At 39.4% G+C, this 25,343-nt stretch overlaps 1 protein-coding gene across 3 annotated transcripts in view; it reads right to left on the reverse strand.

Annotated features, from left to right (window-relative positions):
- PPP1R21 (protein phosphatase 1 regulatory subunit 21) overlaps positions 1–25,083 on the reverse strand; it is a 56,908-nt gene extending 31,825 nt beyond the window's left edge. For 2 of the 3 annotated variants that reach the window (XM_070046825.1, XM_030857723.2), the window contains exons 1-11: positions 24,958–25,083; positions 16,301–16,369; positions 13,353–13,499; positions 10,887–10,988; positions 9,593–9,757; positions 8,963–9,021; positions 7,893–7,987; positions 5,690–5,742; positions 5,051–5,200; positions 2,464–2,565; positions 2,288–2,376 (exon numbers count right to left, since the gene is read on the reverse strand). In XM_070046825.1, coding sequence (XP_069902926.1) covers positions 2,288–2,376; positions 2,464–2,565; positions 5,051–5,200; positions 5,690–5,742; positions 7,893–7,987; positions 8,963–9,021; positions 9,593–9,757; positions 10,887–10,988; positions 13,353–13,499; positions 16,301–16,369; positions 24,958–25,050 — 1,124 coding nt within the window. In that variant the 5' untranslated portion in view covers positions 25,051–25,083. Of the gene's footprint in view, positions 1–2,287; positions 2,377–2,463; positions 2,566–5,050; positions 5,201–5,689; positions 5,743–7,892; positions 7,988–8,962; positions 9,022–9,592; positions 9,758–10,886; positions 10,989–13,352; positions 13,500–16,300; positions 16,370–24,773; positions 24,907–24,957 lie in introns of those variants that run through there. The other variant, XM_030857724.2, reaches the window with a different exon arrangement.
- Between the last annotated feature and the right edge of the window lie 260 nt (positions 25,084–25,343).

The raw sequence follows: 25,343 nt of genomic DNA on the forward strand, positions 1-25,343 counted from the left end.
GAAAAATATTTCATAGACTGAATTCCTAAAGAGAATTAATTATACAGGAACTAGGAGAGAAAATCATTGAGAAACCTTTTTCAGTGTATGTAGGTTCAAAAGTCAAACAGATTGGAAAAAACAATCTATAGGCTCAATACAAAAATAAATGCTTAACATTCATAAAATACATTTTACCATTTTCAATTTTAAATGGTGCTTTGGAAAACTTAATTATAAGGTTAAAAAAACTACATTGACTCTTAAGAGTGTTTATTTAAAATGTGCAGTAATCAAGTAAAATGCTTTTTACACAAAGCTACGAAAGTTATTAGCACAGAATGATAATCATATCCATTCCCTTGACCTTGCCTCTTCTATTTATTTATAGCAAACAGCTTCATTCGGTACTAAGCCCATTTACTACTAATGAACATGTCATCTTGTCAACTAAAGTGGTATTTAAACCAATGACCAAAAAATTGCCTAAAAACATAAATACCTGATAACATAGGGCTGAAGGCATATGGAACAGAACATTCCAAGAATAGGAATCTTAAATCAAGAAAGGACTTATCCAGTGTTTCTAAAAATGTAATAGTGAAAAAATAAATTAAGATAAAATAACAATGCTTAACTGTTTCAAGTAGTAAATACCACTTTTGCAATGGTTCTTTTTTTTTTTTTTAATAGGAGAAAAAAAAATTTAATTACATATGTAGGGGAGTCCACAAAGACATTGAGACTCAAGGGCAAGTGGGGCAACTGAGGCTTATATATGCCATCCTGAGGTAAGGAATGGGATAGGAGCCTGGAAAAGGGGAAGTCACAGGATGATAAGAAGAGCAGATGTTTGGCAATTAGAAGTTTTGCAATGGTTCTTAGAGTCTTTTCAACGTAAGCCAAATCAATAAAGTGTATTCAATTTAGTGTTAAACTTCCAGAGTCAATTTTCAAAAAAACTTTAATTATACTGAACTAAAACATTTAAGGATCTGAATGAAACTGTTTGTTTGTTTCAATAGTTTACTTGTTTCAAAATGTTCATTTGTTTCATTAGTTTGTCATAATTCCCTGATTCCTAAAATTCTGTCATGTGCACAAATCATAGAATTCAGTTACTGAAATGCCTTTGTTAGGTTAGAATTAGGAAATAAGATGGAAATAAGATGGCTCTTAACACATTAATTTTTAATAATAAAATTTCATATTATTGAAAAGCTAAAACCTACTACTTTAGTTTTTGTTTTTTTTTGTTTTTTTTTTTGCGGTACGCGGGCCTCTCACTGCCGTGGCCTCTCCCGCTGCGGAGCACCAGCTCAGGACGCGCAGGCCCAGCGGCCATGGCTCACAGGTCCAGCCGCTCCGCGGCACGTGGGATCCTCCCGGACCGGGGCACGAACCCACGTCCCCCGCATCGGCAGGCGGACTCCCAACCACCGCGCCACCGGGGAAGCCCCTACTACTTTAGTTTTACAAGGACTTAAATACTATAATTACTTGTATATTTTCAACATCTGTAAGTTATTCATCTACGTATTTCCTAAACCTTATTTTGCAATATACTATACTACATATATGCTCTTATTTCTCCTATGTATTATTATTATTATTGTATTATTTTTTGATTACTTTTTTTAAAGACTAAATCTTAGGATGAAAAGATTTAGATGAATTAGGACTCTTGGTAGTTTTAGACCAAAAGTATCAAAATGTACAAGGAGTATTCTCAAATTTCCAATTACATAAATTATTTTCTCTTGCCTTTCTAGAAATGTTTAAGATGGAGCATTTAAGGCTACTTAATGACATATCCTATGAGGGCTGAAGTATGTACACAAAGTTTTTACTTTATAACTTAAATAAATCACCAATAATAAAAACAATATACTATTTCAAAGAAACCTAAGGATTATAAATTGCAATGTAGAGGTTAACTATTATAACACCCACCTAGATGTTTATAGTAAAAGGATAAAAAACACCCCAAAATGAAATATTTCCTTCAATAAATGTGTCATTCACAATCATTAAAAATACTGGTTCATATTGCATTATGTGGTTATAGTAGTAATCTCAGTACAGAATACTGAAAAAACCCTAGCTGACAAACTACAATTCAATTTTCTTAAATATAAGTTTGTGCTGCTCAAACCATGACTTTCCTTTTTCACAAAAGTCCAAATTGGTTGTGGTGCAGAAAGGTCAGGCAGATCACAAGAAGCACATGTTATTACTTTAGTAACTCCAGCACAGCTCAGATGATACCTCGCAATTCCCCAAGCTCCCTGGCCCAGAGGGTAAGTACCTTTTTAACTGATAAGGAAGAATCTTCCTAAGAAAACATATGTAAGAGGTTAAATGCTCTGAAAAAGTTTTCAATTTCACAGTTGTCTCCTGGAAAAGAAAAAATTTCAAGGTTAATAGAGTCATTTGAAAAAGAAGAGCTCCCATTTCCAGAAGTAAAACATAGAAGAAAATTACCAGGACAGTCACAGTATCCTCAGTAATACTTTCAAATAAATGAAGCATTCCTTCCTCTAGAGGGCGGACATAGGATGCATTTTCATGAAGATACTGTGAGAACTATATAGAAGGGAAAGAATTGTGAGTTAAATCACTGGAAAATAAAGAATAGCAAAACATTTGTAAATGGACTTGCTGAGTTTTAAACCTAAATTCTTTTGCAAACTTTTTTTGGGAAATCAGGCTTTTACACAGAGCTCCCCTCTAAAATCCTAGCTATTATTCCCAAGTCCCCATTCCATTGCAAAATGAGGAACTAGAAGAGGGATGACATAATTAATGACCAGGCATGAAGCAAATGGGGAGGGGATACTATTTACAACACAGTACCAACAGGCCTTCTTCTCTAAACAACTGCTTCTTCATAGGGGTCCCAGTTAAAAAAAAAAAAAAAGGTTTGATAATCAAAACTGTATGACAGATTTTTGTGTTATATAACTCATTTAATTTAACTCATTTTTTAGAAGCAAAAGACTTTTAAGTACAGTTTCCTATTTTCACTGTATACAATGTTCAAGGTTAACAAATTCCAGGAATGTAATTATCATCAAAATGAGAATATAAAAACTTTTATAACTGTCATGGATACTGTAATATTTACAAAGGACTAATTCAGTATGAAGAATAGATTCAGAAAAAGATTCCCCAGGCATTTAGACAATTGAGAAGCAAGAAGTTAATTTTTCACTTGTGAAACATCTCAGTTTTCTAAATACTGTATAATGGCTCAAATTTCTTTTTCTCCGTATAGAAATGTAAGGTCTCATTTTGCAGATAGGTGATTCAATTGGCCCTACTGCAAACTACACAGATATATGGCCCTGGGAAATTCAGTCTCTCTGGGCTTCGATCTTTAGAGCTGTAAATAAGTTGAACTCTAAGCTCAGGTATAAACGTCTACTTTATGATTCTATGAACAAATCTAAACGCTTTGGTCATCTTTTAACAAATGGTTTCTGAATCTTCAGTAATACAGACTTAATAGAAAATCACATAGGGCCTTTCAGAGGCCAAAGCACCAAGGGTAAAATATTGAGAAAAATAGGAATTCTGCAAAGTAATGAAATGTTTCTATTAAGATTAACATATTTGATTCTCGCTGTGTGGGCATAATATGGCAACAAGCTAAAATAAAGTAATGGCGGGAATTCCCTAGTGGTCCAGTAGTTAAGACTCAGCACTTTCACTGCTGGGGTCCGGGTTCAATCCCTAGTTGAGGAACTAAGATCCCGCAAGCCAGATGGTGTGGCCAAAAAACCCCCAAAACCAACCAACCAAATAAATAAATAAATAAAATAAAAAGTAAATAAAATAAAATAATGGACAAAAAATCAGTGGAAAAAAATGTTTTTATATTATAGGAAGTATAAAAGAAAATATAACTACATTAAAATGCTGCAGTTCCATTTTCCTTTCTGAGGTCATTTGAAAGCTTTTTCCCACGGTGATATTAAAGAGCATTTCAAAGGCCCAAAGTTTAATTTTTATGACCTTCAAAAGATTTGTAGAGTCAGATGAAAATTGATGAAAAGCAAGCATCTGCTGAGGGCTTCCTATGAGTACTGCAGCATGACAATGGTAAGAGCTAGCCTTTACTGAGTACTTACTATGCGACAAGCACTGTTCTTAGCACTGTACATGTATTATCTCATTATCCTCAAACATACATACCTGTGGGGTAGGTACTTTATCCTCCATTTTCAAGATGCACAGAGAGGTTAAATAAACTGACCAAGGGGACATAGAAAGTGGCAGAACTGGGCTACCACCCCAGAAGCATGACTCCAGAATCTAAGCCTTTGCTATACTAACAGGATCTGTGGACATAAATACTATTCAAACCCTGGAAATACTGCATGATGCACACACAGACACCAAAAAAAAGCTGATGAGAAGAATCAGGTAAGCAGAGAGTGGCATGACTCACTTCAGACACCACAGTATGGGGCACTTAGAGTTCATCTATTACAAGCCCCCTAATTTCCTCCCTTCAAGATGGCCCCAATAATCCCCACCTCCTGCTATTCCTGGCTCTGAGTAACACCCACCCTCACACACTGTGTCAGGGCCAGTCTGTGTTACCAGTACAATATGGCAAAAGTGGTGGTATGTGACTACGTGCATACTCCCTATGGTTTCCTACTCCATGGTTTTGCTCATGTCTTTCCCTCTCCTGCGGTGAAAAAACACCCACCCCGCTTCACTCCTCCCATGCAAATCATGCTCATTTTTCAAAGTCCAGTTAAATCACCAAAGACCCTTTCCAGACACTACCACCGACAGCAATCTCCCCTCCTTGATGACCTCATATCACTTATTGCCCATACCACTCACTCACACTAAGGTCTTTAACAACTCCCTTACTATTTCATTTCTTAAGAATCCCCACGTTTGCCATATTTTACCTTAAGGGTAAAGACTACGATTTGTAGCTTTTCCCATGTCCTCCACAGTACTTGGCAGAGGCACACAAGTGGTCTGATAATTAGTAACAAGTCTCCACGTTTGTTCAGGGCAAACAAAAGGTATCCTGAGTTAAATGTACCTTCTGATTCAATGGAGATATAGTGTCAATGGCAGAATCAACAGGAAAAATCTGAATCCTCTGTTCTGTATAGGTGTGAAAGTTCAGAAGACCCTTGACGAGATCTTGAACGAAAGCCAGGGCCTGCCCAGCGATATCCCGCATCTTCAGCTTTAAAATGAAAAGGATACAGTTAAAGTCAACTATCAAGTTATTACTCCCAAACAACTTTAATAAGTCTGCTTTTGGAGAAACATTTGAATTCTAGTATAATAATTCCTTAATTTAAATTCATTTGCTCCCGCTTAGATTTTAATACTACCATCTAAGTAAATTACAATAGAAAGCCGCCAGCTTTGGTAAATATACCTCTCCACTTAACCTAGACTGTTTAAGTGCAAAACCTAAAAGAAAGGTATGACTTAAAAATCAGTGCATCCCACAATTCAGTTCTAATGTTATCGGACAAGAGACAGCAAAAATCTATATTATTTACAAATTCAAAAAACAGCGAGTTTCACAATTTTTAAGAATGTATGAGGAAAGAAAGTAAAAGTTAAACGCAATGGTTTGGTGCACTAAACAGAGGCCCAAACAACTAATTGGTGTTTCTGAAAAGTTTGACACACACATCACTGAAAATAAAAACTTCATCTTTACCTGATGTCTCCTATTGTGGACTGGAACGTTCAGAGCATTGTACTGACTATATTCTACAAAACAAAAATGGCTGTTCATTAAGTCATTTTACATTTACGAAAAAAGAGCTTAACTGAGAAATAATAAATGCTCACCCCATTTCCCAGCTTCTCTCCCGCTCAGCCCCTTCCCTTCCTGATCACTGCAGTGCACTCTGCACAGGCCTCTTTGTACTATGCACCCCTCATTCCCACCACTCCCAACAGGGGGGCTCATCCATCCCAGTTGGGTCAATCAGTTGGTGCATCAGTTTCTCTCCCCAGATCTAGGCTTTTATTCACAAATGTACACATCAGTAGGTAAAGAGATGCACACCAATCTGTTAGAATATTAAGCCACAACAAAGTTACCGTCAACATCTTTCCCATAAACCTGCTCCCCGTCTGCCTCTTTGATTTCTGTCAGCTGCACCACATCATTCCACCACACTGCCTCCTGTTGCTCCCTTGCCTCCCTGCATCTCCCTGACAACTCAGGCTCCAGCCCCCATCACAGCACACCAGGACTATCATCACAACAGCATCAGCCCCCTTCTCCCATTCCAGGGTAGTCTGCACTCTGTTGCCAGATGAACTTTGTGAGTGCACAAATTTCACCAAGACATTTCCAAAAGCTTCTGCAACAACCTACTGACTTGCAAATTAAGCCCCCCCAAGCCCTTTGCCCAGAACTTGAGGGTCCAGCCCCACCCTCCCTTTCAGAACTTACCCATCATTGGCCTCCACATCCCACCCACTCTGGCCTCCAGTCATACTTAACTAATTACTGCTGTCAGGCCCTGACAGCACCTTTATCCTACATAACCACACTCCATGCAATTCCCTGGCTCATTCTCCCTCACCTCTCTTACCAATAAAACCTACTTTTGCATCCTGGCCCAACTCAAAGCACACTTCTTCCAAAAGGCTTCCCCAAACAACCCCACCAGTAGTAATCATCCTTACTCTGAAACCCCAAGAGGTTCTTCATGGAATAGCTTAGCTTATATTTTAGATATTTCTCTACCTTATTTCTTCCCTACTGGACTATAAATTCCTTGAGGGTAGGTAGAGATTTTTGTCTTATACGTTTTTGCATATCCTGTGCTCCCCACCCATTTAGACTTTCAGTAAATAATCTCTAAATATTTCGGAACTAAAAGTAGTAACCTACTTGTGACATGGTAAGAACCTAAAATAGGGTGACAACTAGTACTGGAAAAGAAAGGATAAACCCAAAGAGACTCAGAAGGAAATGATTAGAACCTGATGACTAAGGAATACGGGGAAAATGAAATGCCAAGGCTTTAAGCCTAGTGGATCAAAGTATGCTGGTGCTATTTCCATTAATGTAGAAAGCAGTAACAGGTGTTGTTTTCAGATGAATTTAGGTTTTTGATATAATAATGACATATGCTGATTTCAGTGTTAGAGCAAACTACTATTTTTCTTTGGTGTCTTTTCTTCCCTCTTTTTTTAGGTCTTCCCTAAGAAAAATTGAGAAGAAGTCAAAAATTAATTTCAATGATATAATTGTAAAAAAGGAAATGTGTACTAATTTAAATTTAAGTTTCCGGATCAAAACAATTGTTTTCTTTGTCTTCAAGGTTTAGATTTAATACCTGTCTAAAGGTTACAAATTTGGCATCTGTTATATATGTAAGTTGATTTTTCTTTTTTTAACTTCTTTTTGTTGCTCTTGGCTGTGTAAATTACCAGACCATTCCCAGGATGAGCAGGAAGCAGGGCTTACCCAAGTCAACTCCCTAACTATCTCTGGGGATTGTCCAAAGGGCAGGAGATACCAGGCTAAGAAGATTCACCTCCCACCCATCCTGCTACTCCTCTCCCACCTTGCCGCCCACCATGATCAAATTTTCTTGTACAAATATTCAGGTACTTTATGTGAAGGTTGGTTTTCACCTTGGGATATGTTAAATACATGCAATTAAAAAATGTGGCTTTGGGCTTTTTCCAAGAAGCCTAGCTTCAGAATAGTTATGTGACAAATTAAAATCTCCGTATGAAACATGAAGGCCAAAGCTGATCAAAAGGACAAAAAGAAAGCAACCCTCTGTTAGGCCAAAGAGATTTTCTGCCAAATAGATTACAAATTATTTTAATTAGTTGGCTATCATAAAGAGGTTCAGAGTTGCAAATAATGGAAAACTGTACATAATACCTACTTGTATCATTAAAAGGTACTTTTTCATTGATGATTGATAAGGATTCCTCTAATCTACTTGACAAATCTTCATGAAGATTCTTTAACTGTAACTGACTGAAAGAAAAAATACAAAACCACATTATCAATAGACAGTAGGTCATGATTTGCTTGTTACCTCAACAGCTGGTACCAGGCTTTCAGAGGATGGTACCTGACATCTGGGATACCCTTGGTAGTAGAGAGTTGTTAAAAAAAAAAAAATGAAGATAAGAAAAATACTAAGCCTTGATTCTAAAGCTCCTGAGACTCCTGCTGAATGACTGGAAGTTTCAAAGAATTTATCACAGTCCCAATATCTTATACAATTTTAAGTTTATCTCCCCAAGCTCAAAATAATCTTAGAGCCATTTCAAACTCATAAATATTCTCTTTACAACACATAAATATTTGTCCAAGTATTATGGTAAACGTTTTTAAAGTATTAAAGCGTTTTTTTTCTCTTGAGCTGAAAATCTGATCATTTTGGGTTTTGATTCAATTAAGACCATAGATATACCATGCATGTTCAATGCAACTAAACTGAAAAAATGCACTTGATTGATCTTATTAAAACCTAAAATATGTCATTTATCAAATAAATGTTGGTGCATGCTCTTACTACCTAGAGATAAGTAATATTTTAAAATGTAAATATCTCCAAATTATCAATAGATTGCATAACCTCATTTTATTTAAAATTATTTAAAATTAAAAGGTTGACACCATGATCATTAGTCAGTTTTCCTGACTAATGAGAAGGCCTTCTCTTTAGAGTAATCTAAAACAGAAAGGACCCAGTCCTCAGTACTGGAGCCCCAGAATGCCATCTGCCACAGTCCAAAACATCTGCAGGCTGAGGACTAACGCACAGGCCACTCTACAAAGAATTCATAAGGTCCCACAGATAACAAAACTGAAAAGGACCGTGGAGACGATCTACTCCTGTCTCATTGCAAATGTGAGAAAATGAAGACAGAGGAGCTACTACACCAAAACTCGGGTCTTCTGATTCTCACTTCAAGGCCCCTTGGAATTCACGTTTCCACATACCATTCTTCTGTCCGAAGTCGACATTCCTTGGCCTCCTTTTCTAGAGTCTGAGATTTTACCTGAATTTTAGAAGGAAAAAAAAGCACAGGGAACTCTACTCAATATTCTGTAATAAACCTATATGGGAAAAAAATCTGAAAAAGAATGAATATATGTGTATGTGTAACTGAATCAGTTTTCTGTATACCTGAAACTAACACAACACTGTAAATCAACTACACTCCAATAAAATTTAAAAAAATAAAAAAATTTTAAAAATAAACTATGCCAAACTATATTGTTTGGCTTTCCATTTTGAAATGCTACAGGTAGAGAAAAAATTTTTCTACCCTTTTTTTAATTTTCTGGTTTTCCCCTATAAATTTTATATAGCTATTTACTTGAAATTGTGTTCAATTTGCTAGAAATGTGGTGTGACAAATATAACTAACCAAAATTATATGCATATTGGTCTATCAAAAAAATAAAAAGAAGAGCAGAGGGCTCAGGCCACAGATGTGAGCTCGCTGCGGAGACGCTGCAGGCAGCAGTCCTGCCTTGAATGGCTAACTTTTGTTCTATAAAGCAGGTGGATGATTTCCAAAAGCCTGGACTATTTTTTCACATGCTCTCACCAACGGCGGGTCTTACCTCTAGTTTAGCCTTGTCGTTCTGCAGCTTCTCGATGGTTTCCATGTACTTCCGGGTCAGGCCATCGACCACAGCTTGGTGCTGGGCCGCTTCCATCTCCAGAGTGGCCAGCCGACTCCTTAGCTCTGCTTCCACGTGCTTGTGCTGCTCATCGGCTTCAAAAAACTGAAAAGAAAAGATCATGGCGTCTTCTCACAACATCCCAATATATACAAATGAAGAGAAAACAACTGCAGCGACTAATCATTGAGCAACTTCCATAAGGTTCCATATGCTCACTGTGCAAAACCACACAGGCATGAGCTCGGTGGAGCCTCACGGCAGGTCAGAGGTGGTGTACTTGTAATCCCTCCTTTACAGATGGGGAAACAGAAGCTTCAAGGGATGACCTAACTTGTCAAATGTCTCACAGTCACAGACTGACTCCAAAGCCTGTACCTCCTTCCTCCCAGGCTCATGGATTTCTATTTTAAACCATTTCTGGCACACAGAAAACTCAACTGACCAGGGTATGACTTTTCTGTTAGGCTGACTTCTGCAATTAAATAATCAAAAATCAAACAGGTGTTACTCCTGAAGCAGGTAAGGCTCCTTTCCTTAATGAGAAGCCAGTAGTAATTAAGAATTATGAATACTTAACAGAAAATTCATGAAGTCAAAAGTTCATTTTGTAAACATTTTCAAAGACTGAGAATGCATATTTATTTTCCACTGTTTGACTATGCTCACCATTTCACACAAAAAATCAGGAGGCATAGTTGAATACACTACCCTATGACTCTTAAAATATGCTGAATGGTTTGGAGCAGACACTGATTACTCAACATTCCACAAATATTTGAGGGCCTGCCATGAGTGAGGCCCTGTCATGAGGCTGGGCAGACAAAACCGACATGGTCTATACACTAATGAGACCTTAAAGACTAACAGGGAAACAGATAAAAACCAACTAAGCTATCATAAATTAAAAAGCAAACACTACTTATTGATAAGCCCCCATCCAACCACCTCCTATATAAAATGAAGAGTGCCCAGTATACTTCTTTATTGTTAACTTATGAAGTTATTCTGCTGTACTCTGAACAAGTGTATATTCAAAGCACACATCCGTATTAAAACATGAATGAGATCTAAGAAATGAATGAATGACAGTGACGTATGTACCTAAGGACCACAGGAAACATTAAAACACCCACCCATACACAAAGCACTCTATCTTGCACTGGTTTTTCCACATTGCAGATCATACAACCCATTTTTAAATTCATATGGAAAAACAGAAAGATTTTCTCACTTGTATGTGCAACCGTTCATTCTCTTCTATCTTCTTTTGCAGGTCTTCATCAAAGACACTCTTCTGCTCTTGACTCAACTGAGAAGAAGATTCTCCACTTTTCTGATGGAAAGAATAAGTTATGTCCACATAACTTTCATCCTTTAGAGAAACATCCTAAGGTACACAGATTCTCTATCACCTTAGTAGCTTGTCTCTTCTACGTGTTCACCATTCTCAAACAATCCTGCAAAAGGTATACAGTCCATCATTTAACTTTTCCTATGTGACACAAGTTGGAACTGCAAATATTGCAATGAGCAGGAAAGCTTAAAAAAAAGAGAGAAAATAACAGATAAGGCTCACTATTCTTTGCAGATGAATTCAGGAGTAGTTCTTTTGGAAGACAGAGCAGACCCAGAAAGCTAGCAATACAAATATGCTAATAAATATCATTTCAATTGATCTTTTGGTTTGGAAAATGACAGTTTTACCAATTCCATGAGTCTGAGTTGTTAAAACTCCTTTAAGAAATTAACAGCATTCACAAAAACACATTTATACAGAAGTTCACATAAATTTCTAATTTAAAAAACATAAGATAAAGCTATTATAAATAAACAGAAGGAAAAAGCTCAAAGATTATGAAAAATACTTGCCTTTTGCCTTTTTACCAATATTAACTTTTTCTACATAGAACAGCACTATTTAAGAGCCAATAATGAACATCTGTTTTCATGGAATACACACAGAAGTGAGACTATTCAAGGGGCAGCCTAACAATGAACTGTTCAGACATCAGTCACCACCCTCCTCTGCCTTTCTTGTGCTTCACTCCTCACTTAAAATGAAGTCATTTACTGATCCAATGTGAACCAGTGATTAGAAAGCCCTTTGAAAATGGAGCAGCTATGTAACAAACAGACAAACAAATAAACATTAAATGCAAACACAAGAGGTATGTGCACACAAGGAACACTGTTGAATGACATATTCTGGGTCCTTAGTGCTTCCAAATGTGGAAAGCTCTTATTAAAATTAATTCAGGGCTTCCCTGGTGGCGCAGTGGTTGAGAGTCCGCCTGCCGATGCAGGGGACACGGGTTCGTGCCCCGGTCCGGGAAGATCCCACATGCAGCGGAGCGGCTGGGCCCGTGAGCCATGGCCGCTGAGCCTGCGTGTCCGGAGCCTGTGCTCCGCAACTGGAGACACCACAACAGTGAGAGGCTCGCGTACCGCAAAAATAAATAAATAAATAAATAAAATTAAAAAAAAAAAAAATTAATTCAGAAGTAATTATACCCAAATCTCTGCTAAAACAGCCCTGGGAGAGGATCTCACTAACCTGGGGAGCATGTTTGAAATACAGATGGTTATTCCCTCCCCAAGGGTCTTTCAGAATTTCCAGAGCATGTGTATTTTGACAGTTTCCCAAGTGATTCTAATACATAGCTGTTTTGCCCTCTCTCTTCCCCATTTATTTGAAAATTACCACTCTAGAGAATTCCTCCATGTAGGGGAAATGCATATGGAAATGTACTAACACATAATTATGTCAACTGCCCATCATATGGCAAATACAGTCCTGGGTACTTTTACATGATCCCATTTAATCCTGACAACAAACCTGAGAGTATCTTTCCCACAACTGAGGTTGCAAGGCTAAACAATTTGCCTAAAGTCATAGAACTATAAATGGCAGACAAAGAATTCAAGCCTGGGCTCAACTCCAAAGCCAGCACTCTTCCCTCCACACCACGCTGCTTCAGAGTTACTGCGGGCCTTCTTCCCTCCAACCACTCTATTATTATTGCCTCAATCCACACATTTGCGGGGTGCTGTTCTACAAACATGCAAGACTTTTAAAGACTCAATCACTAGCTCCTGCCCTTAAAAAAGAAGCAACTTCTAAATCACAGAAAGATCAAAAGTACTGGATCATCCATCTTAGAGTAATCAGAATCTCACCTCACAACATAAAACCAGAAGGGAAAAAATCATAATTACATCTCAGGACAATAATACCAAATTGAACTCCTAAGAATAAACACCCGAAGAAAATACATCTGCAACAAACTTACAAGCCTAATGTATGAGCACTTCAACTGCTACTTTCACAGACAGCAGCTACACTTTGACAATGTTTCTCATTCTATCTGCCCTACCTTGGGTTAATGGCAACTCAGTATAACTAAAAAATATCCATAATTTTAACCAATATGAGATACTCCCTTCACTTTTCTCAGTCACTAAATCAACTATGTGCATGTTGGCTCCTAATAAATTCTTGAAAACTCACTTCCATATGAAAATGCCTCTAATACTGGTATATATTAATAATAAATGTCTGCTTTCTTAACCCAATATCCAGGTGTAATAATGGAACTTTAGAGTATTTGGAGGTGAGGTCTTCTGTTAAAACCAGGATGGCCTGGAGATGTCTGTACCTAATGACAAGGTCACACTAACTTGCTTTTACTTGACCTACCTTGTTTTTCTTGCCTCGGGGTTCACTTAGAGCCAGCTCATCTTGAAGTAGCTCTACTCTCTTGGCAAGCTGCAGATTTCGGAATGTCAAACTATCCATTTCCTGCTGTAGTTTTCTCAGTGATTGATCCTTCATTTTCAGTTGTTCCTACATCAAAGTGAAAAGAGACCATTCCTTGTAATTTGGCCTTAACATTTAAAAATAATGGAAAAAAAAATTTTTTTCTTTCACCAAAATATAATCAAAACCTCTTGCTTTAAGGAATTCAAGTTGTATGTTTATCATTACAGTTCCTATGTTTTTAGGTCTGTTTTGTGGCAAAATCATTTTCTGGCCAAACCAAGCATATTTAAAAATAAAACTAAAGGAGTATATATACTGAAGTAACAGTCATCGACTTAGAGTAAAATATCCATAACTATGTGTTGTTATGTAATGTTCTTATACTTGTGTCTGGCAGTGAGGAGACGCAAAGTCTGAGGCTACAATTTTATAAACTTGAAAGTTTAAAGAGAACCTCAGACTCCTGATGATGCCCTTTAGTAAGCAAGAATGGAAGAAATATATTTGTATTCACTATTTCCTATAAATCCTCCTTGAATTTAAGTCAGTCAAAATGAAGTCTTTTTAATACACTTTAAATTATTCTGATTTGTCAAAGATAAAAATCAATATTATCCTACCACAAGAATAGTTTCAGATGTCTTAAAATGAAAATAGCAACAAAATCTAAACAACACATCTTCTACTGACCATTCTGTACTGTTTATACCATGGTAAGGGTTAAGAAAATGGGAAACAAGAGAAATATTTAGTTTCACTCTATTTTTTTAAAAAAATATTATTCTGGGGCTTCCCTGGCGGTCCAGTGGTTAAGACTCTGTGCTTCCAGGGGGCATGGGTTCAATCCCTGGTTGCGGAATTAAGATCCCATATGCCACGCGGCGTGGCAAAAAAAAAAAAAAATTATTCTAACTATATTTTCCTTACAACGTTCTGACAACTTTGTGTTCACTGGTAATCAAACACAGATGGCCATATACTACCATATATTGAAAGATCTGTGCTTTTATTACTTTCATTGAAAAACCACTATAAAGCTAAGAGGTCAAGTTTTAATGAATAGGGGATTTAAGGATATTGAAACAGCAACCTAAAAACCAGAGGCTGGTGTCTGCCATCTATTGACATTATTTGCATGTTGAGGGCACAGCTAGAGGGATAGAATATGTGTTCATTAAAGAGAAAAACATTTTCCTTTTCTGTTGTTTGTTTAGTAAGTCCTTAATTTTTACTTGAAGTTCAATGGTAAACTTAGGCTCAGCCCATGTCCAAATTACTATATATTTCAAATTATAGAAATTCAAATCAATGAATGCTTACTGTACCTAACAACTCATTGAAAAGACAAACCCAATATAATCAAATGCCTACTCTAACAGAGACATCCTAACATTCCCATTGAGCAAACTGGCAAACTGTCATTCTCACTATAATTTTAATGACCACTGTGATGAATAGTAAAACATAAAGTAATTTCTTTACATCCTTATAATTAGTTAATCACTAGTTGACTAATGTTCCAACTCCATTAACCAATCAGTAATTTCAGAAGACATCCATCCCAGTCTCTCTGTAAACCCTAGTTTCTGCAATGAGGACGATAATAGTGGCGTCTGCCCTCACAGAGCTGTTGTGAAAACTGAGATAATGGATGTAATGTGTTAGCGTAATGCCTGACACACAGTGGGTGCTCAATAAATAGAGCCTGCTATTGCCACCACGGCCACTATCACAGGGTTAATTGAACACAACCAGCAACAGGAGGGTGTCAAACACCAGAGTGGGCTACTAAGACGAGCTAGGAAATACCTTCCCCAGTAATAGGTTTTAAACATCATGAGGAGAGATAATAATCATTTCTTCAGTGATTTAGGCAAAATAATAACTTGGCTAACATATCCTGACTTTAAAGCTTATTTTTAATCGTCTCAGCTTGGGCGCAGAGAGCTTTGGGAGTATGGGTAAGATGCTCTGAACTATCTCAGCCCTGAGTCTGTGGAACAGCACCTGAGGAGGGAGCGCCCTCAAGACACAGATTTCTCTAGTGGAGGATCCAACACCAGCCACGTGAAAGGACGTATCTCTGGGTCTTGGAGACCTGAGTGGAAATTCTCAGGATATGTCACTGGTTGGGGCCTACTCCAGAAAGAGAGAAGAGTAAAGGGAATCTTAAGCCCTTTTCTCTAAAGAGGAAGCAAGGGAGAGAGCGAAAGAATGAAGTAGGCAGTATTAACTGAAGCTTGGCCAAGAAGGAATCCATATCCTCGAATTAATTTTTCCAATTAAAAATATCACTAAGCAGTACTTATTATATGCCTACTAAAATGAGGTAGAAACATACTCCTGCAACTCCCACCATATTTCTCCTCTCAGTTAAAGGTCCTGATGGTAAGATGTATCACTCAAACAGTCCTCATTAACACAGGTTATTACTATTAAACAGCTCGACCTCAAAGCAAGATTGATGGACTAAATGATTCACACTTTCAAATCCATTTAGTAGGGGACAACCATCGGCTGAATGCTTGGGATATAAACATGAATATGACACAGACCCACAGAGTGCTATCAGATGAAGCCAGATAAGAAGCCCCATTAATCCTGATGAATTTAGCTATGAGAGAAGCAAGGTATGAGAGAAATGCATTACACACAGTCCAATAATACATTTTTGTAATTTCTAGCTAAGGAAGTCAAAGCACATCACATTCATACCTAAGCAAGTAGGAAAGTTAAACACAAAAAAACCCTATTACCCTCCCCTATTCCTAGTGAGTCACTGTCAGAGTTGGGAATTTAACCCAGAAAACTGAGCTGAATTCCCTGCTGTGAGCTTCACCAAACACTAACCTAACCCTCACAACACAAAGTACCCTGTAGCCTACCTTTAAAGCAGCAGAATTTGCTTGTTCATCCACGACACCTTTTTTCAAGACCTGATTCTGAGCCCGAAGCTGAAAACAGAGGAGGTAATAATTAATTTTTAATATAAAGCAATCACTTATAGCAAGGAAATCACTTACCATAACTTTACAGGAATCAGTACGCTGAGTAACTATCTGCTCACATATATATGAGAACAAGAATATTAGCCCGGAAGAGAATAGTAGAGATCATCAGTCTGCCATTTTACAAATAAGGACACAGAGGCCGAGCTGCCCAATGACATAAAACTAATCAATGCAAAATTGAGACTAAAATCCAGGTCTCTCGACTTCCCGTACATGGTTCTTTCTATGAAACCAATCACCTCCCTAAATAAAAACTAATACAATAGATAATAGGGTACTGAGTATGTCATTTTCCTTGAAACTCTGACACACCATTCATCTGTAAAGTACACACAACTGGACTGATTATGGAATAAGAATTCAACAGAAAATCAAAATATAGGGCGTCAACATACCCAGCAGTACACTGTGCCTAATATTAGTCATGCAAATATCATCGCCCGCAATAGCCTCAGGAATGGAGGACTTTTAATCAGGCATCAGTGGAAGCAGTGTACAAAAGCAACTAAGAAGCAAGCTCAATTTAGAAATTGATAATAATAGCAGCTAGCATTTGAATGCTCCGTTACATACCAGGCACTGTCCTAAATACTTTACATACACTACCTCATTAATCCTCACAACCCTATGAAATAGGTGTTATAATTATCGCCATTTTACAGATGAAACCAAGGTACAGAGAAGTTCAGTGGCAATGCTGAGATTCAGACAGCAGCAGTTTTGACTCCAGGCATAATGTCATTAGACAATATTGGCTACTATTTTATAAAGCTACATATAAATGAGAAAAGTAGTGGGCTGGAGAGGTGACAGAAGCCTTTGAAGGGGTAGGACTTGGGCTTCTTTCACAGTTTTTTTTTTTTAATTGAGGTCTAACTTTATTTTAAATAAAATATACAAAACAGAAATTATACAGCTTGATGAATTTCTACTTAGGTATACATCTGTATCACCACCACCAGCAGGGTTTTGACAGATAAACCTTCTGTATTTATCAGCAAGCACAACACAGAGCATGTGAGTATAAATATACCAGCCCAGTGTAGCTGAAGCAAAAGGGTTACAGACTAATTTTCTGAGGCCGCAGTACAGAGACCATGATAGACCAGGTTCTTCTCTGAGAAACTAAATGAATGGGAGAATTTTATCTATGAGCTTAAAAAAAAAATCTACTTCTAGCTCTGCATAGCTCACACCTGTCTCCTGAGAACAGAAATGACTTTTTTCTATGCCAGAAGAGTAGGAATATTTGAATATTTATGAATTATCTATGATTGTTTTTGTGTGACAATGACATTAGAAATGAGTAGATGCAACAGAAACCATATGGCCCCAAGCCTAAAATATTTGCTATTAGGCTCTTTACACTCTGCTCTAGAAGTTCAGAAGAGAGAAATAAATCCCACTTTAATGTTGACTTCCATTGTGTAGTATTTTACCTTTTAAGCAATATCAACATATCTTGGATAATGTGCTACCTAGGTAAGAGAATTCAAGAAATACTTTCAAATCCATATAGCCAAAGGACAGCGATACTACTTCAGTCTTTAGGTTTCATTTCATACCCCTGTTCTAACTTTGCTCTCTGATCTTCTTTGTGTGGTATTTAGAAGGTCCTAATGACTGCCTCAAGGACTAGGGATGAAGCTTGAAATCTGCTGAACTGACAATTTTCTGTAGGATCAGAACTACATCAGTTTTCAAACAAATAAAAAAAACCTCACCTTTAATTTTTAAGGCACACTTATAAGCTACATAAAGCAAACTGAACAGCCTACTGTGTCATAAAAGCAAAATTAAAGTTTCCAAATTACTGCTGTTTGGAACTTAATCTGATTATAATGAAAAATGATTTCGATTTTCCTTTGGAAAATATTGTTTGCTAAATTGGTAACAATTCAAACACAGTTTCAATGGAAACATTCAACAGAAAATGCAGCTTTTAGAAGTAATTATCGAAAATCCCTTTCTATCGTTTGGTAGGTAGAAAAGGATAAACTTGGCCTACTCCACTGCCTTGTTACCTGCACTTGGCATTTGGCGTCTTCCTGCATTTCAGCATCACTACTGCCACATCTCTGCATTACTGACCAGCATCTTGTCAAATGCGGATACTGCTGTGACCAGTCTGGTCTTTTAGAATCTTATCTTTCTCCTCACCAGCATTCACCACAGTGGGAGGCAAATGCAGTGTTTGTTTCAGAAAGTTACCAATGGTCACTAATGCCTCTAGGAGACTTGTGTGGAGACTCCAGTGGATGTGGATGTAACTGAGAAACAACTGCCTGAAGTCTCCACTAGGACAGAAAAATTCTCCAGAAGGACAGAAAAATTCTCCAGAAGGTGACATAGCCTATTTCTAGTAGCTGTGCCATGCACTTTTGTTCCATTCAGTAGAGAAATGGTCCTCTGAATCCCAACTCAGAAACCCTTAGTCCTTTTCAAACCTCATTTTTCATTGTGTTGTAATCTTTTGATTAGCTTTACCTTTACTCTGAAAACACAGCCTTTTCTCATTTTTACCAACCAAACTCCAACTGTTCTTCTAGAGCCTACTTCCTACTCTGGTCCTACTTCTTCCATAAATTTTCCCTAACCATTCTCTATAGTGCCCCTATGGTCCACAGTGACCTTGCCCTCAGTTCCCTGGGCACTTGCTAGTAACAAGACATCTCCTATTTAAACTTAAACTGTTCAGTTTTAATTTTACTTTTTAAAGCAGTACATTTTATGTTTACTAATTTATGTATGATTTCTATACTCAAGTCCCATCTGCCAATTAAACTGTCCTTCACAATAGAGACTACAGTATACTTCCTTGTATCTCCTGCGTACAATGAAAGATCAATGCTATGGATAGAGAAGGCACTCAATAAATTTTTAGTTAATTAATCAAATTAAGTGCTGTAAATAAAAGGTGTTTAAATGCAACACATTAAACAACTATAAGAGATAGCTAGAATCTTCTGTGTTAGAATCACTCTTACATAACTGTTTCCATACAGTGGACATTCTGACATTTATACACGTTTTATGACCCTATAAAACAAATCTTTAGATGTATAGCTTTTCTCCATTACAAAGTAATGTATGCAACAGATAACCTGAAGCCCATCCCTAAGCCTCACCAAAACCCTGATTTCAGCACACCTGAGTCATCTGCAAACCACAGCTTCAGCATCTCTGGCCTGGACGATCCTTAAAAACACTCCCAGTTCTAACATTTTAGGTATTCTACAGTGCTGGAATACCACTTAGTCTCTCTCTCTGCCTACTAACTTGCTCCTCACTGTGGAAAAGGATAAAGTAACTGAAGGCTACATACTATGTACTAATGGCTGGGGTCATTTTGTCACTGAGTTGGGAAGAAAACCTTTTTTCAGAGCTGCCCTCAAACGAGACCCTTTCTCTAGCTCCTGCTCTCATGCGAGGAAATTCATTAGGATGAAACCCCCACTCCCAATCCTGTAATCTAGCTGCCTCACCAGGGACTGGTTGGAAATTCAGCTGAATTGAACACGGGGAGTAGGACACCCCTTGTCTTTCTAAAGCCTTGCTATTCAAAGTATGGTCTGCAGACAGCTGCAGCAGCATCACCTAGGAGCAGAATCTCAGGCCCCACCCCAGACCTCCTGAGAAAGGATCTGCAGTTTAACAGGTCTTCAGGTGAGTCACATAGACACTTACGTTTGTGATGATCTAGGGGCTAAGCTAGCACAGCTCAACAGGGTAGCCATAGCCACATGTGCCTATTTAAACTTAAATTATGTAAATAAAATGCAAAATTCATTTCCTCAGCTCAGCTAACCACATCTCAAGTACTCAATAGCCCCACATGCTAGTGGTCACCCTACTGGACAGCAAATATGCAGAACGTTCTCATTCTCCTGAAAGTTCCATTGGATAGCACTGAACACAGACCGTTTTCCAATCCACCTTTAGTAGTGAACCCTACACATCAGGGAAGAAAAAAGCTGATACTCCATTTTAATCCAATCCAGCCCCAGAGTCTTTCTCTTACAAGAGAGGGCGATCAATCAGGTTCAGTCAAGCCCTGCTATCTGGAACGCAAACACACCAAATCGAGACTGATCCTTTCCCAAAATGAGCATCTCTAAGAGTGTAAGTCTAAAGCGTTTCAAAAGGCAATCTCCTTTGTAATTAAAGAAGCATCAATTGCAAAGTCAACTGTTAGAGAAATAATGGATGTTTACCTTTCCCATTGGCTTTTTTTTTTTGCCAGTATCACGTTGTTTTGATTACTGTAGGGTTTTTTTTTTTTACTATTTATTTATTTACTTGGCTGTGCCAGGTCTTAGTTGTGGCACATGGGATCTTCGTTGCCGCGTGCAGGATCTTCCTTGCGGCACTCGGGATCTTTAGTTGCAGCATGTGGGATCTAGTTCCCTGGCCAGGGATCGAACCCGGGCCACCTGCATTGGGAGCGTGGAGTCATACTCACTGGACCATCAGGGAAGTCCCCCCATTGGCTTTTATTGCCTTGAAAAGAGCTTTAAAAAGATCATCTGAGCAAAAGCTACTATACTAATACCATTTCCTGAGCAATGATTCTGGTATGCATCCAAACGACTGGAGAGGTTTGTTACAACACAGACTGCTGGGTCTGACCACCAGTTTCAGATTCAGTAAGTCCTGGGTAGACCTAAGAATTTGTATTTCTAACCCATTCCCAGCCACTGATGACGCTGATCCAGGGTCTACACTTTGAGAACCCAGAGTAACACAAACACTGGAAAGATCAGAACTTCAAACTTGCCTACACGTTAACATGGTGCCAGGCAAGAGTGCAGAAGCCCATTCAGAGAAAGCAGGCTGAAATCAAATGAGCCAGGACTGCATGCTCTCAGCTTCATCTCCAGAATGAGATATACCAGAGCATCAGAAGCAGAGCAGGCCGTGGAAGAAACACCAAGTAAGAAATAGTCTTTGAAAAATGAGGGCTTGATTAACTTTCCCTCACGTCTCAAAGGGGCAGCCTCTATTACCTATTAACTTCATAAATCTCTGAAAACCAGCTTCTACATACCATTCGCCTCCCCCAAACTCTGTTAAACCAGAAATGTTTAAAGCCTCCAGTGATCGCCTAATTGCCCAAACCAGAGGGTCTTAATCTCCACTTTTACTGACCTTTCCATAGCACTGTTTCAGCAACCTGTCCACCTCAGAAATTCTCACCTGCTTCGGCCTCCATGGTTCATCTTTTATCTAACGAAACTCTCAGCCTCTTTAATGGGAGCTCCTCATACTGCTTTTTCCCTTCTCAGGGGGAAAAAAGATGATAGAAGTTACAAAGGAAGAAATGGGCCCCTTCCCGGAACACAGGCCAAGATCTGCATTAAATAAGAATGAGAAGATTCTGCAAATGTCCTTGGTTTAGGGATCATGCTTGCTGCTCTCTTGATTTGCAGGCCTCCTTCTACATACTAAAAGGAAATCTTTTTTCTTTGTATCCTAAATAAGGAAAAAGAAAGATGTAACTGGATTTCAACATCAGCCCACAATTTCTGCACCGGGGAGGCTATCAAAAAGGTAGAATACCCCCTTCCACAGGCACAGGGCTGAAGGTATTGATTGCATAGATCTTATCTAGAAATTGCTTGGCACTAGAACTGACAGGCAGTAAAAAGCACATGAAATCTTTTGACCAATCCGTGTTCTCACATTCTGAAATTTCCATCACACTGCAATTAAAAGGATGAAAAATGGTCTGGCCCAATATGGGAGATAACCTGAAGTCTGGCAGACCTCCTGTAGTCTCCTCAGCATTTCCTCCTACTGTCACATCCTTCCCACAGGTGTTCCCCAAAGAATCTACCTAAAGTGATTAACTCTCAAAGTTCAACTATTGTCTTTATAGGAACTATTGTCTTTATGGGAATTATTACAAAAGCTTTGGCCTTTGTCCTGACTTTCAGCCAGTCCCTCTCCACTAGAAATTTTCAGCAATTACCCCAACATCATCTCAAGCTAGTATGTGAATAAGATAGCTTCAATGTACCTTCCAACCATAAATACTATGATTGCACCTAAACTTCGCTCCAAACTGGCTCACCTTTCTGCCCACCTTCCTCTGCCAGTGGCAGTGGTGTTCCCTCAGAGCAGTCCATGGGTCACCTTCAGGGTCAACTCTCAGTCTTCCCTCACTCATCACGTCCCACAGAATGAATGAGACACAAGGATGACTACCTTGACACCTTTATATCCTTCATAAGGTTGCTGCTATGTGTAAAGCAGGCACACAAAAAAGAGGTAAACTAAACCATATTTTTTAACCATAATTCCTAAATCTAAGCCCCCCTCTCCATCTCAACAGCCACAAAACTTTATTTAATCCTACGTTACACTCCCCAAAATTATTCAAAGAGCCTATAGTCTGGTCTTCTTTTCACCAATCTTTCCCCATTTCAGTCCATCCTCCACACAGCTACCAGTTTTCTTTCTAAAAGCAATGTCACTCTCCTGTTCGAAAACCTTTAACGTCTCTCCATTACCCAAAGTTCAAACTTTTTGACAACCACAACCCTTCATGATCGGGTCCAAATTATCCCTCCAACCATATTTCACCACTCTCTGTCGTGTATCTGAACGTGCCTTCATGTCAGCAAACAGAGACTGTCTCCTTTGCCTGGAGTACTACCATCCATCCCTTCCTCCCTATTCCCTACTCCCCAGTCTAAGTAACTTCTACCCTTACCCGCCATTTCTTCTGTGCTCCCACTGAGCTAACACTTGTCATCCTGTATCATAATTATGTACAACAGTTGAACATTCTATTAAAGGGTTCTCCTTAAGGTGGAACTCTGCCTCACTCAACAGGGCCCGGCAGATTGTTCACAGGTGGCACTAATTGTCTGCTGAACAAAAGAGCTTACAAATCCAAAATAATAAAATCTTTCAAAGTTTTTATTACTTCTGGGAGGCTATACAATTATTTCAGCAATGCAACCACTGTGCAAAATATTTCTGGAAACTCTCCTGCCATTTGGAATTGCCTTGTGAGCTTGTTTACTCTCCAGAAGAGAAAATCAGTCCCCTTACTTTATACTCATGAAACATTTTCACCCAAAAATAGTAGAGCCAAGTTTGAGTACTGTCATCCTCCACCCACCACACTTCATCACATGGATTTGTTCCAAATAAGTTCTGGCCCTTTCAAACAAAAAAAATATTCCTTCAAAGGATAAAAACTTGCCATCACTAACATCATGCCACAGGCCCTTAAGGCAAATTCAAATGGAAACACAAGAAGTTTTGCCAATGGTAGCACCCATGGAATAAGTGTAGCATCCCAAAAGGCTCCCATTTGACGGTCACAAGACTTACGTGTGTATGTTTAGGCACAGGTTTTATTTTTGAAAGAATATTTCATTTTGCCCTGCTGCATATTTGTTACATGAAATTTAAAAATGTGTCTCAGTTTCTCCAAATTGTAAAAAAGGGACTAAGTCTTCCAGTTGCTCCCATGAATACCAAGATCATTGAAAACGAAGTTTAATGACTAATGAATCAACTTCCAAAAATGTAAGATTCTGCTTTCAGTACTTCATTAGAATATTCTTGAGGCAGAACCACCCTACCCATTAAAGCAGCACCACCCTTCTCCGAGAAAAGGGTTCCATCGTTTAAAATACTGATGCCATAAATACAACAAAGGGACAGGTCCCTACTTTGCTTAATTCAACATGTATTGAGCAGCTGCTGGGTGCTCTTCCCCAGTCCAGGTGATCCAAGAAACAGAGAGATAAAAGGACACAGCCCTAGCACTCAAGCTTTCAAACTCATTTTCAGACAACATCTTGCCAAAGCACTGAACCCATTCATAACCATCCATCTCTGGTGAAGCAGTTTACACGCATGACTCTATTTACACTCCTGACTTGACTGGGGGCAGATAAATCTCTTTATCCTCATATCATCCCTGTGGGAAAGGAGAAAACTTGATCCTTCCCATTGCTGGGCTGGGAAAATTGAGGAAGCAGCCGTAGAGGGATGGTCCTCACCTTTCCCCGTCCCCTCCCGACCAGCACCAGAGGCGGAAACCAGGATTTCTGACATCCCAGTCCAAGCCCGCTAGTTCAGTGAGAAGGAAGAATCAAACTCCTGCTCCTTCCCGCAGAAACGCACACGGACCCAGACACCGCCCGGCCCCATCTCCTGAGAGCTGCAGGTGAAGGCACGGTAATGGTGGACAGAAGAGGCGGAGAAGAGAGAAGGGGCGCGCTCACGTTCCCCCCTCCGCCGTCCCCCTGTGTCCCGACAAGTCGCTGCCAAGGCAACCCGAGGCCGCAGGGCCGGGGACCCCCTACTCCCCGCATACGACGGGTACCTTCGAATACTCCTGAGCCAGCTTCTGGTATTTCCCCTGCAACTCTGCCGAGGCCATGGCCTCCCCCGCCCCGTCCAGGCCAGGATGCCCAGGCCGCTCAGCCCCGCCCCCTCGCCCCCAACCCCAGACACGCTGCCTGGTACGGTTCCGCCAGAGCCTGCCCGCTCTGCCACCACCGCCGCACCTCCTCCTCCACTTCCGGGTTCGCCCGGTGAGAGGAAGGCGGAGTGGGGCCGGGGGCGGAGCGACCACCGGGGGCGGGGCAACGTCTTGACATCACGGCCCCCACCCTTCCGCGCCCGAGCACGTGCGCGCGCAGGCTCCCCGGCGCTCCTGGGCTCTGCCTCTGGGACTGGGGGGCGCCATCTTGACGCATGGTCCAAGATGGCGGCCTAGAACAGGGAAGGAGAGAATGGAAAGGGGAAGAGAATGAGAGCCCACAGAATGGGCGGGGGACGGTGGAGAGGGGCGGTGGTTGTGAAGAACCGAGGACCGGAAGAAGAAACATTCTAAGCGCATCAAGAATTCTGGCCGGACACACCGCCCTCCCCCGCTGGTTCCCATGGCAAC

The sequence above is a fragment of the Globicephala melas genome, chromosome 12 (genome assembly GCF_963455315.2).
Source record: "Globicephala melas chromosome 12, mGloMel1.2, whole genome shotgun sequence".
In the NCBI taxonomy this organism is placed as follows: Eukaryota; Metazoa; Chordata; class Mammalia; order Artiodactyla; family Delphinidae; genus Globicephala; species Globicephala melas.